The sequence below is a fragment of the Benincasa hispida genome, chromosome 1 (assembly GCF_009727055.1).
Source record: "Benincasa hispida cultivar B227 chromosome 1, ASM972705v1, whole genome shotgun sequence".
NCBI lineage: Eukaryota > Viridiplantae > Streptophyta > Magnoliopsida > Cucurbitales > Cucurbitaceae > Benincasa > Benincasa hispida.
The window spans coordinates 94,480,534-94,507,120 of record NC_052349.1 but is presented as its reverse complement, the minus strand read 5'-3'; the positions used below and the strand labels follow the sequence as shown (position 1 = coordinate 94,507,120).

At 36.5% G+C, this 26,587-nt stretch overlaps 1 protein-coding gene across 3 annotated transcripts; it reads left to right on the top strand.

Annotated features, from left to right (window-relative positions):
* LOC120089655 (probable complex I intermediate-associated protein 30) lies at positions 1-24,203 on the top strand. 3 transcript variants are annotated; one of them, XM_039047037.1, is made up of 8 exons: positions 1-547; positions 4,812-4,907; positions 5,076-5,189; positions 6,985-7,035; positions 7,575-7,666; positions 22,342-22,422; positions 22,543-22,641; positions 23,901-24,203. In XM_039047037.1, the coding sequence occupies exons 2-8, from the start codon at positions 4,856-4,858 to the stop codon at positions 24,087-24,089; spliced, it is 678 nt and encodes a 225-aa protein (XP_038902965.1). In that variant the 5' UTR covers positions 1-547; positions 4,812-4,855; the 3' UTR covers positions 24,090-24,203. The 3 variants fall into 3 exon arrangements, with proteins under 3 accessions (XP_038902965.1, XP_038902966.1, XP_038902968.1); XM_039047038.1 differs by lacking the exons at positions 1-547; positions 4,812-4,907 and adding exons at positions 5,658-6,012; positions 6,355-6,529 and having other exon boundaries at positions 5,097-5,189; XM_039047040.1 differs by lacking the exons at positions 1-547; positions 4,812-4,907; positions 5,076-5,189 and adding exons at positions 5,658-5,705; positions 5,804-6,012; positions 6,355-6,529.
* Positions 24,204-26,587: the final 2,384 nt, after the last annotated feature.

The window sequence follows — 26,587 nt, the reverse complement described above, 5'->3', positions numbered from 1 at the left end:
CGGTGGCGCGACTCCACCCCTTGCGTCGAATCATCCCTGACCATAAGCGACGCAATGTCTCCTAAATTTCGACGTGACTTTACCCAGTCGGCAACGACGTGTAAAATCTGGCTAATTGAGTCCATAGGATCTGTTAGCCTTTTTTCTTTACTCCCAATCGAGTAATCTTTTATTTATATCGTGAAATCCTTTTGGGTTGGGATCCGCACAATGTATTTTTTTCTTCACAACACCGTATACACTTTCTCTCTCTTCTGATCTTTTATTATTTATCATTTATTAGCTCAACCTCTCGCCTCCCCTCCCACCCTCTCACTTCCACTCTCGCTTTCCCCCTCGCACATTTCCCAGCCGCACGCCCCCCTCTCGCTTCACTCTATTTTCTTCAGTCTTTGGTTCACAGCCCAGCGCCCGCCGCTTGCCCCCCATGCCTGCCACCCAACCTTTGTCGTTCTCGATTCATCGGCAAGTCGCGATTCCACCAGCTGCCCGTCTCTCTCCTCTTTTAGTTTCAGTTGCTTGTCTCCTCTGTCTCATCTTCTCCAAGGTACTCATTTTGAAATCATTCTACATTTTTGGATTTTAAGTTTGTGTAAATTTTCAAGCAAATGAAGGGAGAACACTTTGTTGTTATCATTCTATTTTGTTTGTTTGCGTGAGTGAGTTGAAATCCTTCATTGAATCAAACCCAAATGAATACTGGTTCTCATTGGGGCTACATGACTTTGTTTTTAAAGAGAAATGATTTCACACGGAGAGTTGGATAGCATCATTTAATTTTTTAAATTGGCTCTGACTATATGCTTTTCGAATCTATAACCTAAATATTCGCAATCTTAGTTTGAGTTTGTTGTGTCTAATTTTATTGCTTTTGAATTTTAAGTTCATAAGCACGTCGGTGTCTTATTTTGTTGTTTTTGAGATTGTTAACAAAAATTACTTGGCTAAAATTAAACGAAAAAGTGGTAGAAAGAACAAGATGGAGAATTTTTCCTGCAGGAAATTCCGGCCCCGATCCCCACGAGGAATTTCGTGGGGACAGGGAAGCCCCGTGGACATCTCTACGCGCCATTGGGGCTCATCTCCCCTAACAGACGAGAAGTTCATCGTTGTCCACGAGGCTTAGTAGGTCCTTTAGCTCGAGGATCGGTTATACATGTCCGTTCGTCATGGCAGGCACGTGTTGATTGAGAAGCCTTCTTCCGTCAAGTCATGGAAGGACAATTTAGACTATAGCTCAAAGTCTAGATTTGTTACACAACTCCAACATTCGCTTGCATCACGTGCGACCTGGCCACATTAGTTACTTGTGTCAAATTGCGAGAGTGAACGTTTTCCTCACATTACCAACACAAGTCTTTTTAGCATGTTTTGTCCTAACATATTTCCTAGTAAAATTCCTTGGAGGTCGTCTAATATAAGATTGACCCAAGCCAAATATGCTTACTTTGGAGTCCCGAAGATTGACCCACCAAAAAAGCATCTTGTTGATATGGGTAGTAATTATCAATTCTCTAAAATATTTCTTAACCATACTTGTATATCCTCAGGATTCTTGTCATTTAGACGTCATATCAGATCATCCATATACCCCTCCTTTACCTAGGTGTCACATGCCCTCTAGCTTCTGTCTTGGTTCGTTCCAAAACTAGATTGTACTAGAAGAGGTTTCTCATTGATTCCATTCGTAAAGCTCCAAGCCTAGATTAGAAAATTAAGATGATCAGATAACTCATGATTCCCTTGCAATTTGGTCATGTCTCTTTACTTGTCTTGAATGGCTTGCAAGGGTGAAGACACAAGTCCTTATAAATCAACACGAATTATTTCAACGTGTTTTGTCCTCACTTATGTGTTTCTTAGAAAAGTTTTCAGAAGGTCACTGATGGGCAAGACAGACATCGTGCATGGGTTAGTTAAAGTAAAAATCTTTTGAAATGAAAATCAGCCTCAATGCAAGTGTATACCGTCAACCAAGTAATAAAATGGAAGTACTCCAAGTATTGATTCCCAATGGAACGGTTTGCAAAATCCAATTAGTAAGCAAACATCTCCCCTCCTCTACTTGCTCAAAGTTTGTGACCAAAGTAGCCAAGAAATATATATATTTTTTTTATAAAGGTTGATAGAGACTGATAGAAGTCTATCAGTATCTGTCTCTTATACACATCTAGATGTGTATAAGAGACAGGTACACGGGCGTACAAATACCAACCCACAAAAAAGGGAGATTCCCTCTACAAGAAGGGACTCCAACTATACGAGATCAAGTCTAAAGGTAAACTACAAAAAGCCTTCGAAATCGAAGCCTAATGAGAAACATGAAAACGAACAAAAGACCAAATTTCTCTAGCATCCCTCTCAACTCCCCTAAACATTATGCTATTCCTCTCACCCCACAACACCCAAATAATAGCACAAGTACTAGCAAGCCAGAGAAACTGACATCTTTCCCAAAAGGCGGATTGAGGAGGAACTCCTCAATCGTAGCTCTGACAACTTTGTAACGAGCTCACGTCATCCCAAACGTCTGAAAAAACGAGTCTCAGACAAACCTTGCAAACTCACAATGCCAAAGAATATGGTCTAGATCTTCCTCTGTCTTCCGACAAAGAATAAAATAGAAAGGCCCAATCAACGAAGGCATCTTTCTCAGGAGCCTGTCCAACGTACTAATACGATCGTGAAGAACCTGCCAAGTGAAGAATCTCACCTTTCTAGGAATCTTAATCCTCCACAACGATAAAAAGATAGACTCTTCCAGCGGAGTAGGTTTAATCAGACACTGGAAAAAAGACTTACACGTGAACTTAGTCAGAGGATTAGGACTCCAAACTCTCACATCTCACCTCCCAAGACAAAAGGGGTGACTCTCAAGAAGAGAAAGGAGAGCCACCATGTCCATCGTTTCCCTATCGGAAAGAGCACGACGTAACCCGAAGGAAAACGTACAAGAGCTCCCAGTCCACATGAAAAAATCAGACACAAAATGATTTTTAAATGAAGAAAAATGCTATAATTGGGGGAATAAACCACAGAGAGGGCTCTCTTCCACCGGTGATCTTCTAAAAAATACGTTTCTCCCTTCCCCCACCACACATCGTACCCAATGCACATATGTAGGGAGCTCTCTTGAGATATCTTTCCAAGGATTCCGGTAGGTGTCTTTAATCCCTTTATCCATCCACTAGAAAAAGGTAAGGCCCATGTTTACTAACAATAATCCTACGCCAAAGAGAATTGGGCTCTGCATAAAAGCGCCACAACCACATGGCTAAAAGAGCTTTATTACGAATCCTTGGGTTACCAATTTCAAGATCCCCCAAAGAAACTGGTTTTTTGATCACCTCGCATCTAATTAGGTTGAGCCTTTACCTTTTCTTCATCGACCCCTTTCCAATGGAAGTCGCATATCAACCTCTCCAGACAATTACACACCTCACCTGGGGCTCTAAAAAGAGAGAATAAATAAATGGGAATGCCACTCAAGACAGGCTTAATCAAAGTAAGACGACCCGCCTTAGAAAAAAACTTTTTTTCCAAGAAGCCAACCTACTGCGAACTTTGTCCATCACGGGATCCCACATGGAGACACACTTTGGATTATTCCCGAGAGGAAGGCCCAAGTAAAAAGAGGGAAGACTCCCAATCTCACAACCAATCCACTCAGTCCACCTTTTAATCTTCTCCTCTTCACTATTGATACCCACCAGAAAGATAGTTTGTGACGGGTGTTGTTTGGAAAAAAACAGTAGATAAGGTTGATAAAAGAAATGAATAAAAGAAAGAGGGATTCAAATTTGTTTCAGCCTGTTAAGGAAATTATGCTCCCTTTGTGCTTGCAACCTACCTTACACTTTGCACAGTAAACTGAATTTTCCTCCTATCCAACCTTTTTTTAGAGCACTTTTAGGAGTCTATGCAACTAAACCTAAATGTCTCTGGCTAATTCAAACTTAAATAAATCAGTACACAATCTAGTGGTTTTATAGACGTCGCCCGATGTCTTGGGTCGAACAACGAAGTTCTTTATCTATGCTCTTCTTCTATATTGCTTTAGGGGTAAATATGCTATATAAATGAGGGTCATTAGTCACCCAACATAAAATTACTCCAAGTCAAGCACACTTAACTCTGGAGTTCTTATGTTTGAGCTACCGAAAAAGACAATGCATCTTGTTTAACTCTCAATAATCAATAGAAAGTCCGAGTGAACCACTTTTTTCTTCGCAAAAAAAAACTAGTGTACCTCAAGGGACGCACTAGAATGAATAAATCCCTTGTCCTTAAGTTCCTCCAACTGCACCTTGAACGAACTTCTTCTGCTTGACGACTGCCATTCGATAAGTTGATTTACAATGCGATTGTCCTAGATAGCAGATCTAATAGAAGTCCATTTGTTGAGTTGGAAGCGTCGCAGGGAGATCTTTAAGGAAAACATCTATGATATCCCTCCATAACATCATATAGTCGATTCTAGGTGGCTCTTTATTGATGTCTACTGTGCTTGCCAAATATGCTTAAGCACCATGCTGCAAGAGACATGTAGGCTTCAAGGCAGGTACTACCTATAAACTAACAATTAAACTAAGAAACGACAACCAACTAAGAAAAAAACTTATTAACAGAAATAGTCCAACCGCTATGTGTTATAGGGAAAAGCAGAAGCATAAGTGGGAAATAAGCAAGTACATTGGTTTGATTTTGAGTATGTTTATAACTTAAATATCGTATGGAGTGAAGCTTGTTTGTTTGAAAGGAAAATTCTATGTTTTATTATGGGGATTTTATCTTCTTTTATGGCTATTCAGGTCTGAAGTACCTTCTATTGTAAGAGCTTGACTGGGTGTGAAAGATGTCAAAATTACGAGCACTCTGGAAAGCCTCTGTAAATACAACAAAAAGAGGTTATTTTAATTAGTGCTATATCTACCAGTTTCAGAGTTCAACATTATCTTTCTATAAATACCAATTAAGTGAGCTTTACCTACTTAGTTACCTTCTCTAACCCTTAGTTGTATGTGCCACCTTGTACGATTGATGACTATTAATGGCCTTTTTTTGGAATGTCATAGCTCTCGCTTGGAATGTTGAGGAGTGGATACCACCTACTGAAAAATACATATTCAACTTCAATTCCAAGCAAGAAGTTAAGAAATGGCATTTATATTCAGATTCTGAATATGGAGGTATGTGTGTATTAGGCTATTTATCATTTATGTATTTCTATGTATATGAGGGAAAGGAAAGATATTTAGCATTTTGATTTCATGTCAATTCATATTCACTTCTTTTATCCCCATTTTAGGTTCTACATATATATATTTGGTGGGGGGGTGGGGTTGTGTGGTTGTGTGTATTTGGCCTATAAGTTTCAAAAGAGACTTTTACTCACTGAAGTTTGAAAAATGGTTTTAAATGATCACTGAGCTAAGTTGACCATTACTTGACTAACAGAAAAATGATGTGACATACTAATGTGCACCATTTTAAAATGAGGTGTCATATTTTACATTAGAGTAAAAATACACTTTTAGTTCTTGAGATTTAGAGTAGATGTCTATTGTAATTAAGTTGTATTTTTTTTCCTTTTTTCTTTACCCTTCCCTTCTCCATTCCCTCTCTTTCTTCTTTTTGTTGCTGCTTTTTTGTATAAGCACACCAAGAGAAGAACATCTCACTGAAGCAAGCATGTTTTATCGCTGGTAAGAGATCAAGAGCATCAGAACCCATCTTTGCCTCACTCCACATCAAATTTTGCTCCAGTTTCCAAACTTTTTTGGTGTTTCATGTATTCTTGAAGATGATGGTGGCGACGGAAGTGAAAATGACATCGTTAGTCAAACAATTCGTGGATCCAAATTGTTGAATCAAAATAATAGAAACAAAGATCTTGGGAAGAAGACAAACTACTTTATAACAAAGCAACAAAATCGATGGCCATGAAAGAGAACTAATTTTGGTGGGTGAAATCTTGATGTGGGCAGCGAAGCTTGGTGAAAACACATTTTGGTAGGAAAGCAAGTCAACTTCAAGTTGCTCTAAATTTATTCTAAAATGTAAAGCAAAATTTTCCAATTACCCCATTGAAAAGGGAAGAAAAAAGTATAATCAATCCAACTTTAATTTTAGTTTCTTTTCTTTTGTCCCCATCTTGAGTTTGAGGAAAAATTAGAAGGGTTGATTTGGAAATCAATGACCAACAAAAATCCATCCCGATTTAATTGGAAAAGTTACGAGATTTCCAACAAATGCTATTCTAAAAGAAAATCCCCAAAAAAAAAAAAGAAAATGAGCTATTCTTAGAATTGAAAGAAGATATTAAAATTTGGTTTCTTTGCATATGCATTTCAGATTTAGTTTCCAAATCCATGAGGAATAATAAATGATTGCTCCTCATGGATCTGGAATGCCCTTTCAAATAGATCAGCAATGAAGGATGAGATTGCGACAGGCAAGGAGGCGGCGGCGGCATTGACAAGACTTGGCAGAGAAGGGGAAAAGGAGAGAATGGATGGAGAGAGAGGAAGTCAGTCATAAAAAATATTGTTAAACTAACATATTTTGCCACATAAACAATGTACAGTTAGCATCTTAATTGCTATAACACCTTTTCACTAGTCAAATGACCGCTTAAAGAGTTCAAGGACCATTTATAACTATTTTGCAAATCTTTGGACTAAAAATGTCCATTTTGAAACATAGTGCTAAATGGATACTAAGTCCGAACCTCAAGGACTTAAAAGTATATTTTTGCCTTTTTTTTTTTGAAGTGCAATAAGAATGGTAAACAGTTCAAATCTTTTATTAGCTAAAATCAATTTTTTTAAGGATACTAAACTTTTCATTAAGGCATATGCTAAAATCATGTAATTCGCTTACTTCTTGTCAATAACTTATTACAACAAGCAGTAAGCTGTTTAAGGGTTTATTTTAATAATCATTGGAATAAAATATTTAGTGTTTTCATTTGATTGCTTTCAGGATTGTCTTCAGCATCTTTGGAAATCAGTGAAACTGGAAATGAGCTTCGCGGTACTGTATAGCAAATTGTCTCTCTCGTTTAAATACAAATTATCACCTTGATGGTTGTTGGTATTGCCCTATAATATATTTCCTCTCTCTCTAAAAATATATTGCACCTGAAGTACTTACATCTAAATATAATAGTTGGTCGTTGCCATTGCTTTATATTATATGTTCTTTTATCTCTCTAAAACATATACTTCACCTGCAGTACTGTTATCTATACATATAATAACAAACAAGTTTTCATTGATAAATGAAAAGAAAAAAGAGAATTTCCTGAAGCACTGTTTAAGCTTTTATGAGATCTGAGAATCTGATTTACGAGTGATTGGAAGGTTCTCTGATTGAGGAGGTCCGAGAAATCTTATAATGGTAAAAGTCAGGAACTGCGGTTCAATATTCACTTTCTACTATATTCATTCCACAAGCACTAGGAAAATTATCACTTCCTCTGTAGTCCGTCACATGATTTCTACCAACTTATTTTCAGGTTTATCTGTTACTACTTTTATTTATTCACCTTATACTAAATATATCTTCTATAGGAGTATTCTCTGGGAACCTCTCCTTGGATGTAAGTGGGAATTCAAAATGGAACATAACCAGGAGTGGGTTTTGTGGAATGCGCTCCAAAAAGGTGAAATGTTTTCCGAATTGTCTTTAGATCTATTTATTTATTTGGTATGCTATTATTATAGACCTGTAGATGCTGACATGCACAGTTACAAGAATAATAAACCCTTTCTTGTGGTACGTGGCTTGTATCATGAATGTTATGAAAAGCTAGAGAAGTTGGGACCTCTAAGATTGTAATTTGCACTCCATCCTTTCTATTTTTTTTTCTTTTCAGAAAGAAACAGAATATCATGACATTTACAAAAGGAAATATCAAGCTTCCCAACCAGCATTGGTGGATTACAATAATGATCTCCAATTATAAATTAAAGTAGAAACACTATACTCTTTATAAGGGCATGAATATTTGTACCAATCGAGAGCATTAAATAAAACTGTATCTATAAAGCCATCAAATGTGGAATGATTAAAGATTCGTTCCATTCCTTTTACTCTTAACCGCATCGGTAGATTTCTTATTTGAGTTGGTATCATTGCCAAGTTTTCAAGTGCAATTTCCGGAGACTTGAAAGGATTACATCCGACCACTTCTCTATTTGCCTTATTCTTGGAAACGAAAAATAGGGCCTGATGCCTTTCAGATTTGTCGATGGCTGGCTCAATCACCCTAGCTGGAAAATGGGTTGATTTTTATTTCTCGTCAAAGCAATGGATGGCATCAAAATCTGTAGTCAGTGATTAAGGACTGAAACAATACTACCTTCGGGCAGAATCACAGATCGGATAGTGTTTCTTACCAAGGAATTACTTTTGCTTGATGTTAAAGGAAAAACAGGCTCCTTTAATGATGAAGACAAAAGGAAAAGAACTGCTATCAAGTATCAAGGAGGATGTTCTTTCCTTATCGATTAAAAAGGAAGCTCTTTGGAGACAGATGCAAGGCTAAATGGCTTGTTGAAAATGAAGGTGATGCAAATTCTAGTTTCTTCCATAGACCAATGGCAGCTAAAGGGAAGAAAACGCACTATTGTTGAGGTTTACTTTTATCTATGGGTTAGCCTCCTAAATGACAGAGACAGTGTGGTCGAATCTGTGGCATTTCATGAGCAGTTATTTACTAAGAAAAAGGGCAAGAGTTGCCTCCCTAATCAATGCTAATCTCAATGAAACCTACATTGGCCTGATTTACAAGAAAGTTGTTGCTAAGTCGGTGGGTGATTATAGACCCAGTAGCCTCACCTCCTACATTTATAAAATTATTGCTAGAGTTTTATCAAAAATATCGAAAACTGTTTTTCCTTTCATTATCATTGAATTCCAATCCACCTTTGTTGCAAGAGGCACATTCTGGATGTCTCTCTTATTGTGAATGTACTAATTGATGAATGGGCTAGAAAGAAAGGTAAGGGGTGGCCATAAAATAGGATATTGAAGAGACCTTTGATATGGTTGATTGGGACTTCCTTTCAAGGAACTTTCACAGAGTTGATTCTTTATCACCCTTTCTTTTCATTCTTATGGTTCATTGCTTGAGTTGTATGTTGATGGCTGCGGAACAGGTGGTGTTAATCAAGGGGATTTTTGTGGAAAAAAACACATGTGAATTTCACTATTCTCTTTTCTTCACATGAAGAGATTCTTCTCGACAATCTTTCCAACACCATCTTTTCATCTTTTCAACGTTCTTTCATTTTTCTCATTGAAAGTTGGTCTTCCATTAAATGGAGAAAACAAAAATCTTTTTGACGCTACCAAAGAATTTGGGGATGCATCGGACCTAAGTCAAAATTCTTGGGGATTAATCTTGAAGATCATTATGACTCTTATTGGGCATTGAAACATGGCTGCAAAGTGGATAATAGGGGGCCGACACATACTTGTGGCATCCCTTTACATGGCAAGCCAAGAACATCTTTTTGGCTCCGGTAGTTGGAAAAGTGAAAAAGAGACTTTTATGATGGGCAACATCTCATATATATTTTTTTGAAACGGAAACAGACTTTTTATTGATATAATGATGTTATAATTCTATAGTTAGGGTTTTCCATTCTTGTAAATATTTTGTGATATTTTCCTTTTCTATGTTTTGTACTCTTGTATATATTCATATCTTTGGTGAATGAATAGAGCATTCTGATTCTTTCTCAAACCTAAGAGTTTTACATGGTATCAGAGCTCTCTAAATAAACTTAGGGTTTTTGTGAACCTTAGGGTTTGAGAATTTAGAACCCATTTGTGATACGTTTAGGGTTTTGTGATACGTTTACAGTTACTCGATCCGACATAGCCTATTCAGTAAGTATTGTGAGTCAGTACATGTCATGCCCTACAGTTGATCATTGGGCTGCATTGGAACAGATTCTTTGTTATTTGAAGGCTGCTCTCGGGTGTGGTTTATTATATAAGGATTATGGTCATACTAATATTGAATATTTCTCAGACGCCGATTGGGCAGGATCTAAAGAAGACAGAAGATCAACCTCAGGGTATTGTGTTTTTGTTGGTGGTAATTTGATTTTTTGGAAGAGTAAGAAGCAAAATGTGGTGTCATGTTCAAGTGCAGAATCAAAATATAGAGCAATGGCACAATCTGTGTGAATTGATTTGGATATATGAACTTCTTGTTGAGTTGGGATTTGAAATCACTACACCGACAAAGTTGTGGTATGATAATCAAGCAGCACTTCATATTGCTTCTAATCCAGTTTTTCATGAAAGGACTAAACATATTGAAATTGATTCCCATTTTGTACGTGAGAAAATTCAACAAGGGTTGGTATCTACAGGATATGTGAAGACTGGAGAACAATTAGGAGATATCTTCACGAAAGCATTGGATGGAAGACGTATAGATTATCTATGTAGCAAGTTGGGCATGATTAACATATATGCTCCAACTTGAGGGGGAGTGTTATAATTCTATAGTTAGGGTTTTCCATTTTTGTAAATATTTTGTGATATTTTCCTTTTCTATGCTTTGTACTCTTGTATATATTCATATCTTTGGTGAATGAATAGAGCATTCTGATTCTTTCTCAAACCTAAGAGTTTTACAGATGAAAAGAAACAAGTGCTCAAATTACAAGGAAATAAAGAGTCATACAACTCAAGAGAACTAAGGATCAATAGATGTACCAGATTATCTCAACTAGGTTAATGCAATCTTAGCACCCTCATCATTTCCTATTACAAAAAAACCTCAAAATGGGACATATAAGTCATTGACAAAACATCACAAAGACTTAAAATATAAGCAACATAATTAAGTGTTAGAAATAAAGGTACTCCAATTTAGGCATATGTCTTGTGTAGAGTAATCAGCAAAGAACTTGGATTGTGAACTCCATGAAGATGCTAGAAGCCGTGCTGAAGCAAAACGCTCTAACCAATCAATGGGTTTGTCATTTTTTTTAGTGAAGAAACATTTCATTGAAAAAATACAATATGGGAAACCCCAGACACTTATAGAGGTGATTACAAAAAGATTTCCAATTGGAAACTAAATAAGGAGTAAAGTTCTTAAAAGGGTGTCCAAATTTGCACCAATAAAAAGCAATAGATATAACAAGATCAATAAAAGAGTCAAAAGATGAGATGGAGTCCCTAAAGAGACGCTTATTACATTCACCCCATAAGGTCTAAAAAAAAACCAGAATAGCCAGCCAAGTTGTCTTCTTTGTGGCAATAAAAGGGTGTCTCACCAAAAGGGAGTCAAGAATGTCCAAAATATCATGGGAACAAAAGATTGACCACCCAAAGTGTCCAAAATATCGTTCTAGAAGTCGGAGGCAAAGGAACAATGTATGAACAGATGAGCAGGGGACTCAGCCTGAACGTTGCACATAACACACCAAGAAGGAGAGAGACATATAAGGCATGCGGCGTTGGAGATGATCTGTAGTATTGATGGCACTATGACTAAGCTCCCAATAGAAAATTTTAATTTTTTTAGGGTAATGATCCCACCAGATGATAGAGTATAAATCCCTCACAAAACCATTAAGTCATCAATGAGAGATTTTACCAAAAACGAAGATGGGCCAACTAACCATCTCCACGAATCGGGCACATCACGAAATTCGACAGTAGACAATAATAGAGATAACAAAGCCCATTCGTGAATTTTAGAATCACGAAGATTACGACAAAGATGCAGGTTCCAAGCCTTAGAATCCGTAAGCTACACCTCAGCCACCATAATATCGGGAGACCTAGTAAGCCGAAACAAACAAGGGAAAACCACAGAGAGAACACCACAACTAAGCCAATGGCCTTCGCAAAAAGAAATAGTAGAGCCCGTGCCAAGGGAGCATTTAGTGCGAGAAGCAACCAGATCAACGGTCTGACAAATAAACCTCCACGAGGATTTGGCCAAAGTACGAGTAATAGATGGCCATATACATGAAGGAAAGTAATGTTTAGCCACAATAAGTTGCCTCCATAATGCATTATGTTCATGTAAAACGACCAAATCCATTTGCAGAAGAGCATAATTATGACATCGAAAGTTACCTATACCAAGGCCGCCCAAAAGCTTAGGACGCTGAGTGGTTGCCCAATTCACATTATGCATGCCATCCTCACCACGGGAACCCTCCCAAAGAAAGTCACGAATCAATTTCTCCAATCTATTAATAACATCAGTAAGGGCACGGAAAAGAGAGAGGTAGTATGTAGGCAAGCTTGAAAGGGTGGTTTGGATGAGAGTATGCCTTCCGCCTTTAGATATATAAGCATACTTCTAGTTATGGAGCTTCTGTTGAATTCTCTCAACAACGGGGTGCCAAAACCTCATAGAATTGGAGTTATCTCACAATGGGAGACCAAGATAAGTCGTGGGCCAATGGCCTCTTTGCATCCAAATTAATTCACCATCCAGTCCAAATCATCCTCGAGAAGGTTAACCCCCCAACAACTCACTCTTAGAGAAATTAATGGACAAACCAGATGCTTGTTCAAAGACATGAATAACCTCAAACAGATGAGTCAAAGCCGATCGATTAGTAGTAGAGAAAAGCAAGGTATCATGAGCAAATTGAAGATGACTTAAAAAAAAGGAATCACCAATAGGGTGCGTAACAATCAATTTCTTAGTCAAACTATGGTCCAAGAAATGACTAAAGCAGTCAGCCACGAGGATGAAAAGGAAAGGAGAGAGGGGGTCACCTTGTCTAGTACCACGAGAAAGTATAATCCTGCCACGAGGCCTGCCGTTAATAATGATTGAAAAGTTGGCGCTAGATATGCAACCTTGAATCCACAAGTGCCAAACAACCCCAAAACCTTTGGCTTGCAGAACAACATCTACTCTAAGAAGCACAGCCACAGATACGGATACATGATACATATACGATACGATACGGTGATACGTTAATTTCTAAAAAAACTAAGATATAGATACGTTGAAGATACATTATATATATACACACATACACACACAATATCTAGTTAATTGCTATAATACTTATTTTAAGTTAGATTAAATAGATTAAAAAAAAAGTGGAAACTTGAAAAAAAATCTAGTAACGTCAAGTGATTGTTGAGCAACTAGAGTAGACAATAGGAAAGAAGTAGAAGATGAAGATTGAAGAATGAAATTGAGGATGAAGGGGGTATGAATCATGATTTAAATAGTGAGAGAGAAGGAAAGAATGAAGATTTAATTACATTTCGGATTTCTTTTAAATTTTTTATGTTTTTATCATTTTTAATTATTTTGTTTTGGATTGCTTAATTTAAGTGGACTTTTATGTTTGGAAGTGATTTTAAAACGGTTGAAATCACTTTTGTCATTTTCAAATCATCGTGAAACATGTTTAATCCTTCAAAACTAATTTTGATATGAAAATTGCATTTAAAAGTGTAAATTTGAAAACTAAATTAATTTTGAGTAATTAAAAATATGTTTTCGAGTGATTTTAAAAATGAAAAAAGTGATTTTTGATGATTTTAAAATCACTCCTAAACATGCACTAAAATAAAATGGGTTGTGGGTTGGGCCTTTTAAGTGATTGGGCTTAAATTTGGAAAAAAAAAAATTGACCCACGTATCCTCTTCACATATCTGGAAGCAAATATGCTTATCTGAAAATTAAAAATAAAAATAAAAAAACCAGATACTTCAAATCACGTATCTGGACGTATCCGTATCTGATACCGATTCTCTGCATAATTAGAAATGTCTGTGCTTCCTAGCATCTACCTTTTCCATGTCAAGCTTAATAACCACATCATCTTTCCTATTATGAAACCAATCATCAATCGGGTTTGTCATGAAAGATTCTTTCATTCCGTTCAAACAAAAGTTTTGACAATATAACTCGAACTGCATTTGACCATAAAACTTGAGTTTTGCGTGAAAGTGAGGACCACTTAGCAATTGCGAAACATTATCTCAAAAAGAATTTCCAAAAACCCAAGACACATAAAAATGAGAACAACTTCCACTAGAACTTACTAGAGAAAGGGCATTGAAAAAATAAATGTTGTAGGTTCTCACTGGATGCTAAGCAAAGAGGGCAAATGGAAGGAGATAAATAATGACTTTTCTGCACAGTTGAGGGTGCTGTAGATCATGATCTATACCAGAATACTAATTCTTTTGGGGCTTTTAGACTTCCATAAAGCCCGAAAAATGTCGTTATCCATAGAAGATGAAGCAATTAAATGTTTGGAAAGCGATTTAATAGTGAACTTGCCTGATGATTCCAAAGACAAAATTCTAGAATTAGGGGATTGGGATAATCTTTTCCCTTCAAAATTACTTAACAATGTTGAAATTAGGGTTTTTTACTTTAGGAGCATTTCTGTCTTTTTCCTTGTACTCTAGGGTTTCCCTTTTTTCTATTTAAGTTGGTAGTCGCTGTGTATACTTCGTATCAGTCTTCTAATAAGAATTCTTTATCCCGTGGTTTTTTCTCCTTGATTAGGGTTTTTCCACGTAAACTTTGTGTGTGCTATTTTCTATCGCTACTCTTGTCTTTTTCATCATGGTATCAGAGCATGGAGACGAAACTCTTGCCACCATTGAGGAAAACCCAATAGGAGAATCCCAAACCAATGGCACAGATATAGCCATTGTTATCTAAAACGATATTGATCGATATTTCCAATCTGCCCTTCCCCATCTTCAACGTGATGAACAGTCGACCAGACTCGACCAGCCGATCAGATCCGACCAACTGGTTAATTTTCTCCAGATTTCATCCGAGTCACCACAGATGTAGACGATCAGCGATCCATAGTAGGTCCATCCGATTTCTTCCGTGCCGCAAAGGTTGAAGTCGACACAGCCGTTCGACGTTTTCCAAGTAACGCAACCTCCAACCGGTGCCGTCCCTTTCGTGCAGATCGGTCCAGCGGCTTCGTCCAGTCGGTTCCAGCCAATCCCTCGAGTCGGCGCGAACCGAGGTTCCCTGATCGACGCGCTGTCAATGGCGCTGGAGTTGGTCTGAGTCGCAGCTTATTTCATTAGCCGAATCAATCGGGAATGGATCCAACCAGTGGCTGTCACTTCATCAATCGGGATCCTATGTTCCAGCTGGATGTGAATAGTAGTTTGGGACAGTCATCGTCGATCATTGGTGGGTTTGGAGGGGAAGAATTATTGTCCCATCGTCGGGACCAAGGGAGTATAATCCAAGACCAGTTTACTCAGTTGCAACTACAGATTAAGCAGCAGAATGAGATGTTCCAGCAACAGATAGCTGCCATTGGGGAAACACTGGGATCGACATCCAATGTCCAGTCAGATCTAAACCAGAATCAACCGATTTACCCTGAAATTCGGTAACTTCTTTTCCTGCATACTCTTCAAATTTATTCTCTGGAGCAATAGGCAACTCTTCTAGCTTTATTGTAGGAGAAAAATTAAATGATGATAATTATTTCCCTCGGTCCCAATCCATTAAAATGGCTCTTGAGGGTCGTCACAAATTTGGATATCTGACGGGTGAGATACCAAAACCAAGACCAGGCGACCCCCAAGAACGAATTTGGAAGGGAGAAGACTCTCTGTTCCGGTCTATTTTGGTAGGAGTATGAAACCTCAGATTGGAAAACCCCTACTATATGCAGCCACGACTCGAGATATTTGGGAGGTAGTCCAAAAGCTTTACTTCAAAAGACAGAACGCTTCTCGGTTATATACCTTACATAAGAAAGTTCATGAGTATAAGCAAAGGGCAATGGATGTTATAGCATACTTCAATAAACTGTCACTTCTTTAGCAAGAGATGAATTTGTGTCGTGAGATGATTTGGAATTGTCCATGTGGAGGAGTCTTGCATTATCAGTCTGAGGAAACCGACCGTCTATACGACTTTCTTGCCAGACTAAACTCTAAGTTTGATGTAGTACGAAGTCGTATATTGGGAACTCGTCCAATACCATCCTTAATATAAGTTTGCTCTGAAGTACGTCTTAAGGAAGACAGGTCTAGGGCAATGAATAATACGCTTGTGATGCCAACAGATTCTGCTACTTTCAAAACCTCAGGCCCTGTCCATGATAAACAGAACAGTAAGCCGACTCCAGTGTGTGAACATTGCAAGAATTCCTGGCACACGAAAGATCAATGTTGGAAGTTGCATGGCCGTCCGCCGAATGGTAAAAAACGACAGTCAGGTTGGGCACTGGTAGGTGAATCAGCAACTGGAGATACACAATCTCAGAATCAGGAAAACAGTCGGAGCACTTCTGGTACAGTAGACGTAAGTGTAATCGCCCAATCAGGTACTCTTCACTCCTCCGGCTTTGTTAGCATGACTGGTAGTAAACCATGGATTTTAGATTCAGGGGCTACAGACCACTTGACTGGCTCTTCCGAAAAGTTTCTTTCTTATCAATCAAGTGCTGGAAATGAGAGGATCAGAATTGCTGATGGGTCTTTTGCCACTGTTGCCGGAAAAGGACGGTTGTCGCCCTTTGAGGGCTTAGTTCTCCAAGATGTGTTGCATGTGCCAAAAGTCTCTTACAATCTTTTATCTGTTAGTAAAATTACAAGGGACTTGAAATGTCGTGTTATCTTCTCACTTGATGCTGTTGTTTTTTAGGATCTGAACTTGGGGATGACGATTGGCACTGTCCGGCATGACAGGAGGCTCTATTTACTCACTGAAGAAGCCTCATCTAGGATATGTGATAGGACTAGTTTACTTTCATCTCATTTTTTTGTGTTTGAAATTGACTATATGTTATGGCACTATCGCCTTGGGCACCCTAATTTCCATTATATGAATTATTTGTTTCCCCATCTTTTTCATAATGTTAATATTTCTAAGTTAAATTGTGATGTATGTGTCCAAGCCAAACAACCCTGTGCATCATTAAAATCTCAGCTTTATAAGCCTTCCAAATCATTCACCCTTTTCCATAGCGATGTTTGGGGTCTGTCACCTGTTACTACTGTCACTGGCAAGTGGTGGTTTGAACCTTCATTGATGACCATACTAGGTTAATCTGGGTTTTTCTTCTGACAGATAAATCTGAAGTTACATTGGTCTTCCAACAGTTCTACTACTCCATAGAAACCCAATTCAATGCAAAAATTGCTATTCTCTGTAGTGACAATGGTCGGGAATACTTTAATAATTCCTTTAGGGAGTTCTTAATCTCAAAAGGAATAGTCCATCAGAGTTCCTGTGCGTACACTCCTCAACAAAATGGAGTGGTCGAACAGAAAAACCGTCACCTCATCGAAGTTGCTCGGTCTTTTATGTTGTTAATTTCTCTTCTGTCCAATTTATGGGGGGATGCTGTTCTGACAGCAGCCCATCTGATAAATCGAATGCCGTCCCGAGCTCTAAAATTCCAAACCCTCCTAGATTACTTTAAAGTGACCTACCCTAATAATCGACTTATTTCTGATGTTCCCCTTCGGGTATTTGGGTGTGTTGTGTTCGTCCATACTCATGGTCCTAACCGAACCAAGTTTACTCCTCGTGCCCAGAAATGTGTCTTTATGGGGTATCCTCTTCATCAACGTGGGTACAAGTGTTATCATCCCTCTTCCAGGAAATACTTTGTCTCAATGGATGTGACATTCTTGGAAGATCATCCATTCTTTCCCAATGGTTCCCTTCAGGGAGAGAATACTAGTGAAGAAACCAATTGGGATCCGAGTCTATTTGTCTTACTTGAACCCATTCTTGACATAAGTACCAATGAATCCATCCTACCTACCAACAAATCTCATGGATCACATATTATAGGAGGAATGTCAGAAAGGAAATAGCGCTACCTGTTATTTCTCCGGCTTCAGTCCAGGAGTCAAAATGGGTGTCAGTTCCAGGTACTAGTACTTTTATTCCTCCTGATGGTAATAATTTTGATAAAACTGATGCTTGTGTTGAAAATAATGAGAGCAAAAACAGGGAAGACAATGACAGCAAGTATGATTGCACTAGAAACATTGTGACCGAGACAGGGAGTGATGATTGTGAGACACTTGTTCCAATAGAGAACATTGTTGAAACTGGAAAAGAAATGTCACCTATTCCAGCAGAAAACACCGTTGAGAGTGGAAAAGAGATGACAGAGCATGAGACCTATGAGCAAGAGGTTGAGTGCAGTATGAAGTCCGAGGAGAATAAAGACCGTGATGCATCTCTTGACCTTCCGATTTCCGTGAGAAAAGGTACCAGATCGTGTACGAAATATCCACTACAGAGTTACTTGTCTTATAACAACTTGTCTCCTGGGTTCAAAGCCCTCACTACGAGCCTAGACACAGTGGTAATACCGAACAGTATACACACAGCAATGGAGATTCCCGAATGGCTGCAGTCATGGAAGAAATGGGGGCACTTGAGAAAAATCATACGTGGGACCAAGTTACTTTTCTAAATGGACATAAAGCAGTTGGATGTAAATGGGTGTTCACAGTAAAGTATAGGCCCGATGGAACAATTGATAGATACAAGGCCAGATTGGTTGCTAGAGGTTTTACTAAAACCCTCGGGTTTGATTATTCTGAGACTTTTTCACCAGTAGCAAAGCTGAATACAGCATGGGTTCTGCTCTCAGTTGCAGTTAACAAAGACTGACCTCTTCACCAGTTTAATGTGAAGAATGTCTTTCTTAACGGAGAGTTGGAGGAAGAAGTCTACATGAGTCCTCCCCCAGGATTCGAGAAACAGTTTAACCACCGAGTATGTAGACTAAAGAAGTCCTTGTATGGGTTAAAACAGTCCCCGAGAGTCTGGTTTGACAGATTCACTACCTTTGTAAAGTCACAAGGGTATAGTCAGGGACACTCAAACCACGCTCTCTTCACTAATAGGTCAGTATCTGGGAAGATTGCAGTTTTGATTGTATATGTTGATGATATTGTCATTTTAGGTGATGATGTTTCAGAGATTGACTGCTTAACGAGGAAAATGGTTGAGGAATTTGAAATCAAGGACCTTGGAAAACTAAGGTACTTCCTTGGAATGGAGGTAGCTCGATCGAGAGAAGAGTTTCAGTTTCCCAACGGAAATATACTCTGGACTTGCTTAAGGACACAAGTATGGCAGGCTGCAAACCAGTTGACACCCCTATAGAGGTGAATGCGAAATTAAGTAATATAAGTGAAGGTGTACCAGTTAATAAAGAGAGATATCAGTGGTTTGTTGGAAAGCTAATCTACCTCTCTCATACTAGACCAGACATTTCATATGCAGTTAGTGTGGTGAGTCAGTTTATGCAATCTCCCTACGAAGAACATATGAGGGCGGTGGAGCGCATCCTGAGGTATCTAAAAATGTCTCCAGGGAGAGGCTTGATGTTCAGGAAAACTGATAGACGATGCATCGAGGCATACACAGATGTAGATTGGGCAGGTTCTGTGGTAGATAGAAAGTTGACATCAGGATATTGTACCTTCGTGTGGGGTAACCTTGTCACATGGAGGAGTAAGAAACAAGGGGTTGTTGCCAAAAGTAGTGCCGAAGCTGAGTACAAGGCCATGAGTTTGGGGATATGTGAAGAAATTTGGCTTGAAAAGATTTTAAGTGACCTTGATCGAGGTCACATTGGTCCCATGAAATTCTATTGTGATAACAAAGCCGCAATAAGCATAACAAATAACCCAGTTCAGCATGACAGAACAAAGCATGTGAAGATTGATCGGCATTTCATTAAGGAGAGGCTTGACAGTGGCAACATTTGTATTCTCTATGTTCCTTCCAGCCAACAGATTGTAGATGTCCTAAAGAAGGAACTGCCCAGATAGTTGTTTGACTCTTGTGTTAGCAAGTTGGTTCTTATTGTCATTTACGCCCCAACTTGAGGGAGAGTGTTGAAACTAGGGTTTTTTTTACTCTAGGGGTATTTCTGTCTTTTTCCTTGTACCCTAGGGTTTCCCTTTTTCTATTTAAGCTGGTAGTCGCTGTGTATACTTTGTATCAGTCTTCTAATAAGAATTCTTTATCTCGTGGTTTTTTCTCCCTGATTAGGGTTTTTTCACGTAAACTTTGTGTGTGCTATTTTCTATTTCTACTCTGTCTTTTTCATCAAACAGCTGTTGGAATTCTGAAATCTCCTCCTTTAAGAGGTCCACGGAAGAGTAAATTCCATGAGGAGGTTGCTATATTCCGGTGAGCATTTATTTACATTATCATTTGGGGTGGAGGCAACCCGAAATAGATGAGGAAATGTTATCTTGAAGGGCCGATCCATGCACCAAGGATCACTCCAAAAAGAAACCATCAAGCCATTTCCCAAAATGTGAGCTACATATTTATCGAAATTGTTCCAGATTTTTGAAATATTAATCCATGGGCTGCGTAGACTCGATCCAAATTTTCCAGCTGTATGCCAATGATAAGTATCAACACCATGCTTTGTACAATTTTACACCAAAATGCATCAGGCTCCATAAACCGCCAATTCCATTTAAAAAGCAACAACAGTTTCTGTTTTTCAGATTTCCTATCCCAAGACCACCATCTGACAATGCTTTTGAAGCTATATCCCACTTGACTAGATGATGTATCTTGCTGCCTTTCTGTCCTTCCCAGAAAAAAATGCACATTAATCTTTCTAATTCGGCAATAACTGAGCTGGGCATGTGGAAGATTGACATGTAGTATGTTGGAAGGTTTGCCAATACAGCATTACAAAGTGTTAAACGACCCCCTCGAGATACATTATATCTCTTCCAATGATACATCTCATATATCTAAGGAAGGAAGACACTCTTGTACAAGCGGCTTTGGCTAATCTACCTAGTTATTCTCTCTTTTTACATCCCTATCGAGGTAGCTGCATAAATTGAAAAACTATTCATAATTTTTCTTTGGAAAGGGGGGAAAGGAAAGAAAGGTTACCATCTCACTAAATGGGAGGTGGTCAAACGTCCCATCAATAATGGACGCCCTGGTATTGTGGATATCCAACTGAAGAATTCTTTTTTAGCAGAGTGGGTATGGCATTAGATAACTGAATAATGTGCTCTTCGGAGAAGACTAATTATTGCTAAATTTTGGGTCTTCGTATTATGGTACGAAACCGAGCACATTCTACCTCCACTCATCTATAGGGCCATGGAAACAAATTGACAGACACACCGAGCCTCATTTTGCAACGTTGTGGAATGACTGTGGGGAAGGGAACAAACCATCCTTTTAGGGTATTTTTATTTGGCCCTTTCCAATGAGGACGTTTTCAGTTCTGGATTAATTACGGTTATTTGGAACTAATTGGATTCTTCTTGTCTTCAGTATTGCCTTACCATTGTTTGAGGTTGCTGTATTTTCCAAGATTAGCCATCTTTTTGGGATGCTTTGGAAGTTTATTGGCCTTTCTCCCATCTAGTAATCACTAATAGAGGCGGTGTGAATTCTCTTTAAAGGCATTCATTCTTCCCTTTCATGTATTAGTTGTTTCATTTATGGAGTGAAATACTGATTCGCTTGATGCAATATCGGCTATTTGTAAAGAATTGCATCTTAAAAGAAAGTTGGAGATTCTTGAATACAAGCTGGAATTAATTGAAGTTCATTCCAACTTATCGAGAAGTTCAAAGTCAAGTCTCTTGCAAACATGATGTTGCAAAAGGTCAGCTAATGTGTTTGATTAAAGGTGGTCTATATTTTTTAAGCAAAACTTTCAGAACTTTTTCTGGAGACTGTAGCAAGATTCATAGTCGATTCCTTCAAGCCACTAGGAGTTTTATAAGCAGTTTATTTTATGGGTTTTTAGTTTGTTAGGTTTGTTTTTTATCTGGTTTGCTTTCTCTTAGTAACACTTTTATTCTCTTTGTAACTTTCGTTTATTACACTTTTTTTATTTGATATCTTTTGAGCATTAGCCTCAATTTAACTTTTCAATGAAAAGATTCTCTTGTTAAAAGAAAAGAAAAGAAAAGAAAAAGTTGATTGAAGAAGTATATGCCTCCTTTCAATTGATTTCTGTTAATTGCTTCTCCACTGTTATTTTCTTTTGGCTTTGGTGCACCCATAGATTATTCTCTCTCGCATCTATCTTCTTATACTCCCCAAAGAATTTTTAATTATAGCTTTGAATTGGTTCCATTTCTTTTGAATCCCCTTATGGTAAATATAAAATTCATAGATGATCTCTCTCATACAGGTTTTGGTTCTTATACATGACCACAGAATTTGATTTATACTTTATGTATTTCTTTAGTAGACTTTTCAAATTTATTTCTTGTTAAGAGCAGAGAGATTTCCATTTTGTCTACAATATCTGTTGTACGCACTTTTGCTTAATCTTCTATGTTTCCTACTTCAGTTTGATGGCTTTATCGATTTGGATTTGTATGATTCGATTGCAATGAAAGTTAAAGGAGATGGACGATGCTATATATCCACTGTAAGTTTTTCTTTCTTCAAGATCTGATTTTATGTTCAATGATGTAAATGTTTTGCCTTCTTTAGTGAATTGATAACTTTGAAGTATTTTATCTGAACATCAGCAAATTCCTTCGCACAGATTTATACAGAGAATTGGGTAAACTCACCAGGACAGGAGGAAGATAATTCCTGGCAAGCATTTATTCTAGCGCCTAAAGGCGATTGGTATATTGCCAAGGCAAGTGGCCTTCCATTTCATAGCTTAAACTGGTTCTATGGATTTTATTTTATTTTTTATTTTTATAAAGAAACATTTCGAATGAAATAGGGAAGACCCCTACACCTAAAGGTGATTACAAGAAAGCTCTCCAAGTGGAAAGAAAAAAGATGAACTATGATGAATAGAAGGATCTTTTGATTTACACCAAAGAAAAAAGCATTAGAAAGAACCAAATCCATAAAACGATCAAAAGTAGTGGAGGAATCCCTAAAAAGACAGCCGTTACATTCACCCCAAGGAGTCTTGAAAAATGCACACACAATAGCCAACCAAATTATCTGCAACTATAGTAGAGGAGGTTCTATGGCTTATGGGCAACTATAGTTCAACGAATGCTCCCACATCAAATATTATAAAGAACAAAAACCTCCATCCTGTTCCTTGAAATCGACCAGAATTGAGTTCTTGGCAACCACCATTATATTGGAAAGAAATCTCAACGAACTAACTAGAATGGTTAGAACTTTAAGAATTCTAAAACAGTCATTTTCTACAAGCATCAACATGCTTAACTCGATTCAGAGAGGCAAGGGATTGTTCCAACCAAAATAAAACATTCCAAAAAAGTTTGATGAAACACGAACATATTTCCTTTTTTTCCAGAAGATAAGCTCTATGAGCATAAGAAAAAAAAAATTGTGGTCAATACTACAAGTGCTTTCCATCCAACTCAATGACAAACTCTAAACGAAAGCAAAAATGAACCAACCAAGGGGAAATGCTCGTCTTAGATGAAGATTCCAACAAAGAAGAACCGGTTGAAGGGTAACCATAAAGCTTACTTTAATGAAGAATATGAGAAAAAGATCCTGTTGAAAGCTTGCGAAAGAACAAAAGGGAAGGAGAAAAGATTAGACATGTTTAAAATGTCGATGCCAATAAAAATATCAAACTCTTAATTTTTACCAAATTGTCGATGTCAGTGGATATTTATAGAAAAATTATAAAAACAAAAAATTCAGAAAATAAATTTAAATTAGTAAATAATTTTTTTTTAAACAAGTTAACACGTCTATGATTTATATATTTAGTGACATTTTATTGTTTATTTTTTATGTTTCATGAATCTTTCTACGATATATAGAAATATCGATTCATCCTTCATGTCGATATCAAACTCATGTAAACGTGTAAATAGTTGACAGAAATTCAATACTATGGATGCAAGTCATTGTATGATTTAATAATCGAAATGTAATTCTTTTCTGAATATTCAGATTCCTCTTGATCGATATTTACCAACATGGAGAGGGAATGTAATAGATTCGGAGTTGGAAATGAATCCATCCCGTATCGTTGGCTTGTCTTTATCGGTTAATGCTGCTGCTGGCGTCCCTGGTGCTACATCTGGCCCTGGTGACTTTAAAGTGGAGATTGATTGGATCAAAGCCTTGAGAACTCAGTGAGTCAGTTTTGGTTTTCTTACATATCGGGAAAAACTTAGGTCCGTTTGATAATCATTTTGTTTTTTATTATTGTTTTAAAATTTAAGTCTATGAGTACTACTTCCACTTCCAAATTTCTTTCTTTGTTATTTATTTTTAACTAATGGTTTAAAAAACCAAGTCAAATGAGAAATAGTTCTTTCAAAAAATTGTTTTTGTTTTTGGAATTTGGCAACAATTCAATCATTGTACATAAGAACTATACAAATCATGGTAAGAAATGTGGGTGATATAGACTTAATTTTAAAAACAAGACAAAAAATCAAATAGTTATCAATCGGGACCTTAATTATGATCAAGTTTTAATTTCCAAGTCCAATAAAAATGCAATTTCTGTACCAGATTATGATAAAAACTTTTGTTGTTTAAAGAACATAGTTTAGAATATACAAACTCATCTCATTTTGAAAAGTTATTTTTTTAACTTGGAACGGTATTTTTTTCGTTACTTTGCTTGCATTTATTAAAAACAATATTCTTCAGCCAATTTTTTCTATATATTGAACTTTTCTACTTCAATAAAGATAAAAGCAATTTACCAATTTTATTTCATGTTATAATTACAATTATTAACTATAATTAAAGAAAAATTCTTTGAATTTTTGGGAGATGAAATGGAAAAAACATTGTATTCCAAACTCTTTTAGGTTCCAAACGAATTAGTATTGGTAATTAATTTTCTATTTATAATCAATTACAAACTTTGTGAGATGGATTTACATGATTTTCTTAAAACGAAATTAACATTAAATTGTAGTTGATCAATCAATTATTATTTGTGCAACAATCATTTTAAATAAAAAATTACCATAATTATAAAAGAAAAATAAAAAATAATAGGAACAAAAAAAAAAAAAAAAGATTTTGGATACACACCCATTTCTTAAAATAGTGATAATTTAGAGTTGGTTATTTGATAATTGTTAACTAGACAAATATTACTATTTAATCTCATCAAAGTAGAATAATGAAATCACAAGCTTGGATTGTTAGATAAGTACCAATATTATCCTAAATGTTCGGTTTAGATCTCACTGTTGTAATTGTTGAATTAAAAAAAACGAGCTTAACATTTAAAATAGAAATTTGATACATGCATTTATATCAACTTTAATGTCACTAACATCTTGAGATACTTTCAAGATTGACGAGGTGACAAAAAAAAGAATGAACTTTGTGTTTATAGGACTTTCCAAACTCTCTATGAATTATAATTGAAGCATTTTTTTTTAATGGTTAAATATATATATATTGGCATTCTACCATTTTAGATTTCATGTTTTTATTATTAATAAATATTAATTATAGATTGAAATATTATTTTGGTCTCTATACTTTAAGGTTTTTTTCAATTTTAATTCATGTATTTTCAAATGTACAAGTTTAGATTTATATTTGTGGTAAATCTTAATTTAATTTCTCAAAATTAATTTTATCGAAATTGATCAAATGATGATAATAATTTTCAGATAAGAAAATATAATATATGGGTATATTTTCAAAATTTATTGTATAAATGTCAATAAGTAACAATTTTTTTAATAAAAAAAACAATAAATAAAAAACTAAATTTAAGATTTATTGGAAGTACATGAATTAAAGTGAACATTTAAAAATACAAAGACTAAAATTAAACAAACTTTAAAGGACCAAATATTAATAAGACATATTTCGCAAATTAATAAATTTAGGAAATGTCCAAAAATATTTTTAAAACACCCTCACTTTTTAATATATTAAATATTTAGTAAAAATCTATATATATTTACGATGAAATCCTGCTATTTAGTATAATTCTCATATTTTTGAAAGTTAAATTTTCACATTATTCAATTAAGATTTTTTGGTTTTTTTTTTTTTTTTTTTTTGGAAGTAACAACACTACAACCAATTACAAAATTACATGGAGATATAAGCAAATAAAACCACTTAATTTATGGTATGTAGAGAAGAGGAGAACTTTACTTTTTCAACACCTTGGATGCAAGTGAGTGCATAAGTACATTGTAACAATGTCGAACGTGACATTGCCCAGCTCATGTGTAAAAGATAACGCTTCCTAAAAAATAAAAATAATGTCCATGGATAGATCGGCCGAGAACATTAACAACTTCCAGACAACCATATTCAACTATGATGTGTTGACAATTAAGGGATAATATATTATATAGCCCATCACAAACAACCTTTGCTTTTAAGACCTTGACGTCATTACATCTAAGGATATATCTATAACCAACCATACGAACACGTTCGAGGTGATCTTGAAGCACACACTCTAAACCACTTGTCTTTTTGTTAGGTCTCCAAGTCGCATCAGAGTTCAATTTTCAAATATTTGGTGCATTCCGTCATTACATTATTCTTAAGTTGGTAATTACATTTTCTAATTTTCTAAGATTTAAGTAGATATTTAACATTTATAATTTCAAACAAAATAATATTTATAAATTTCATGT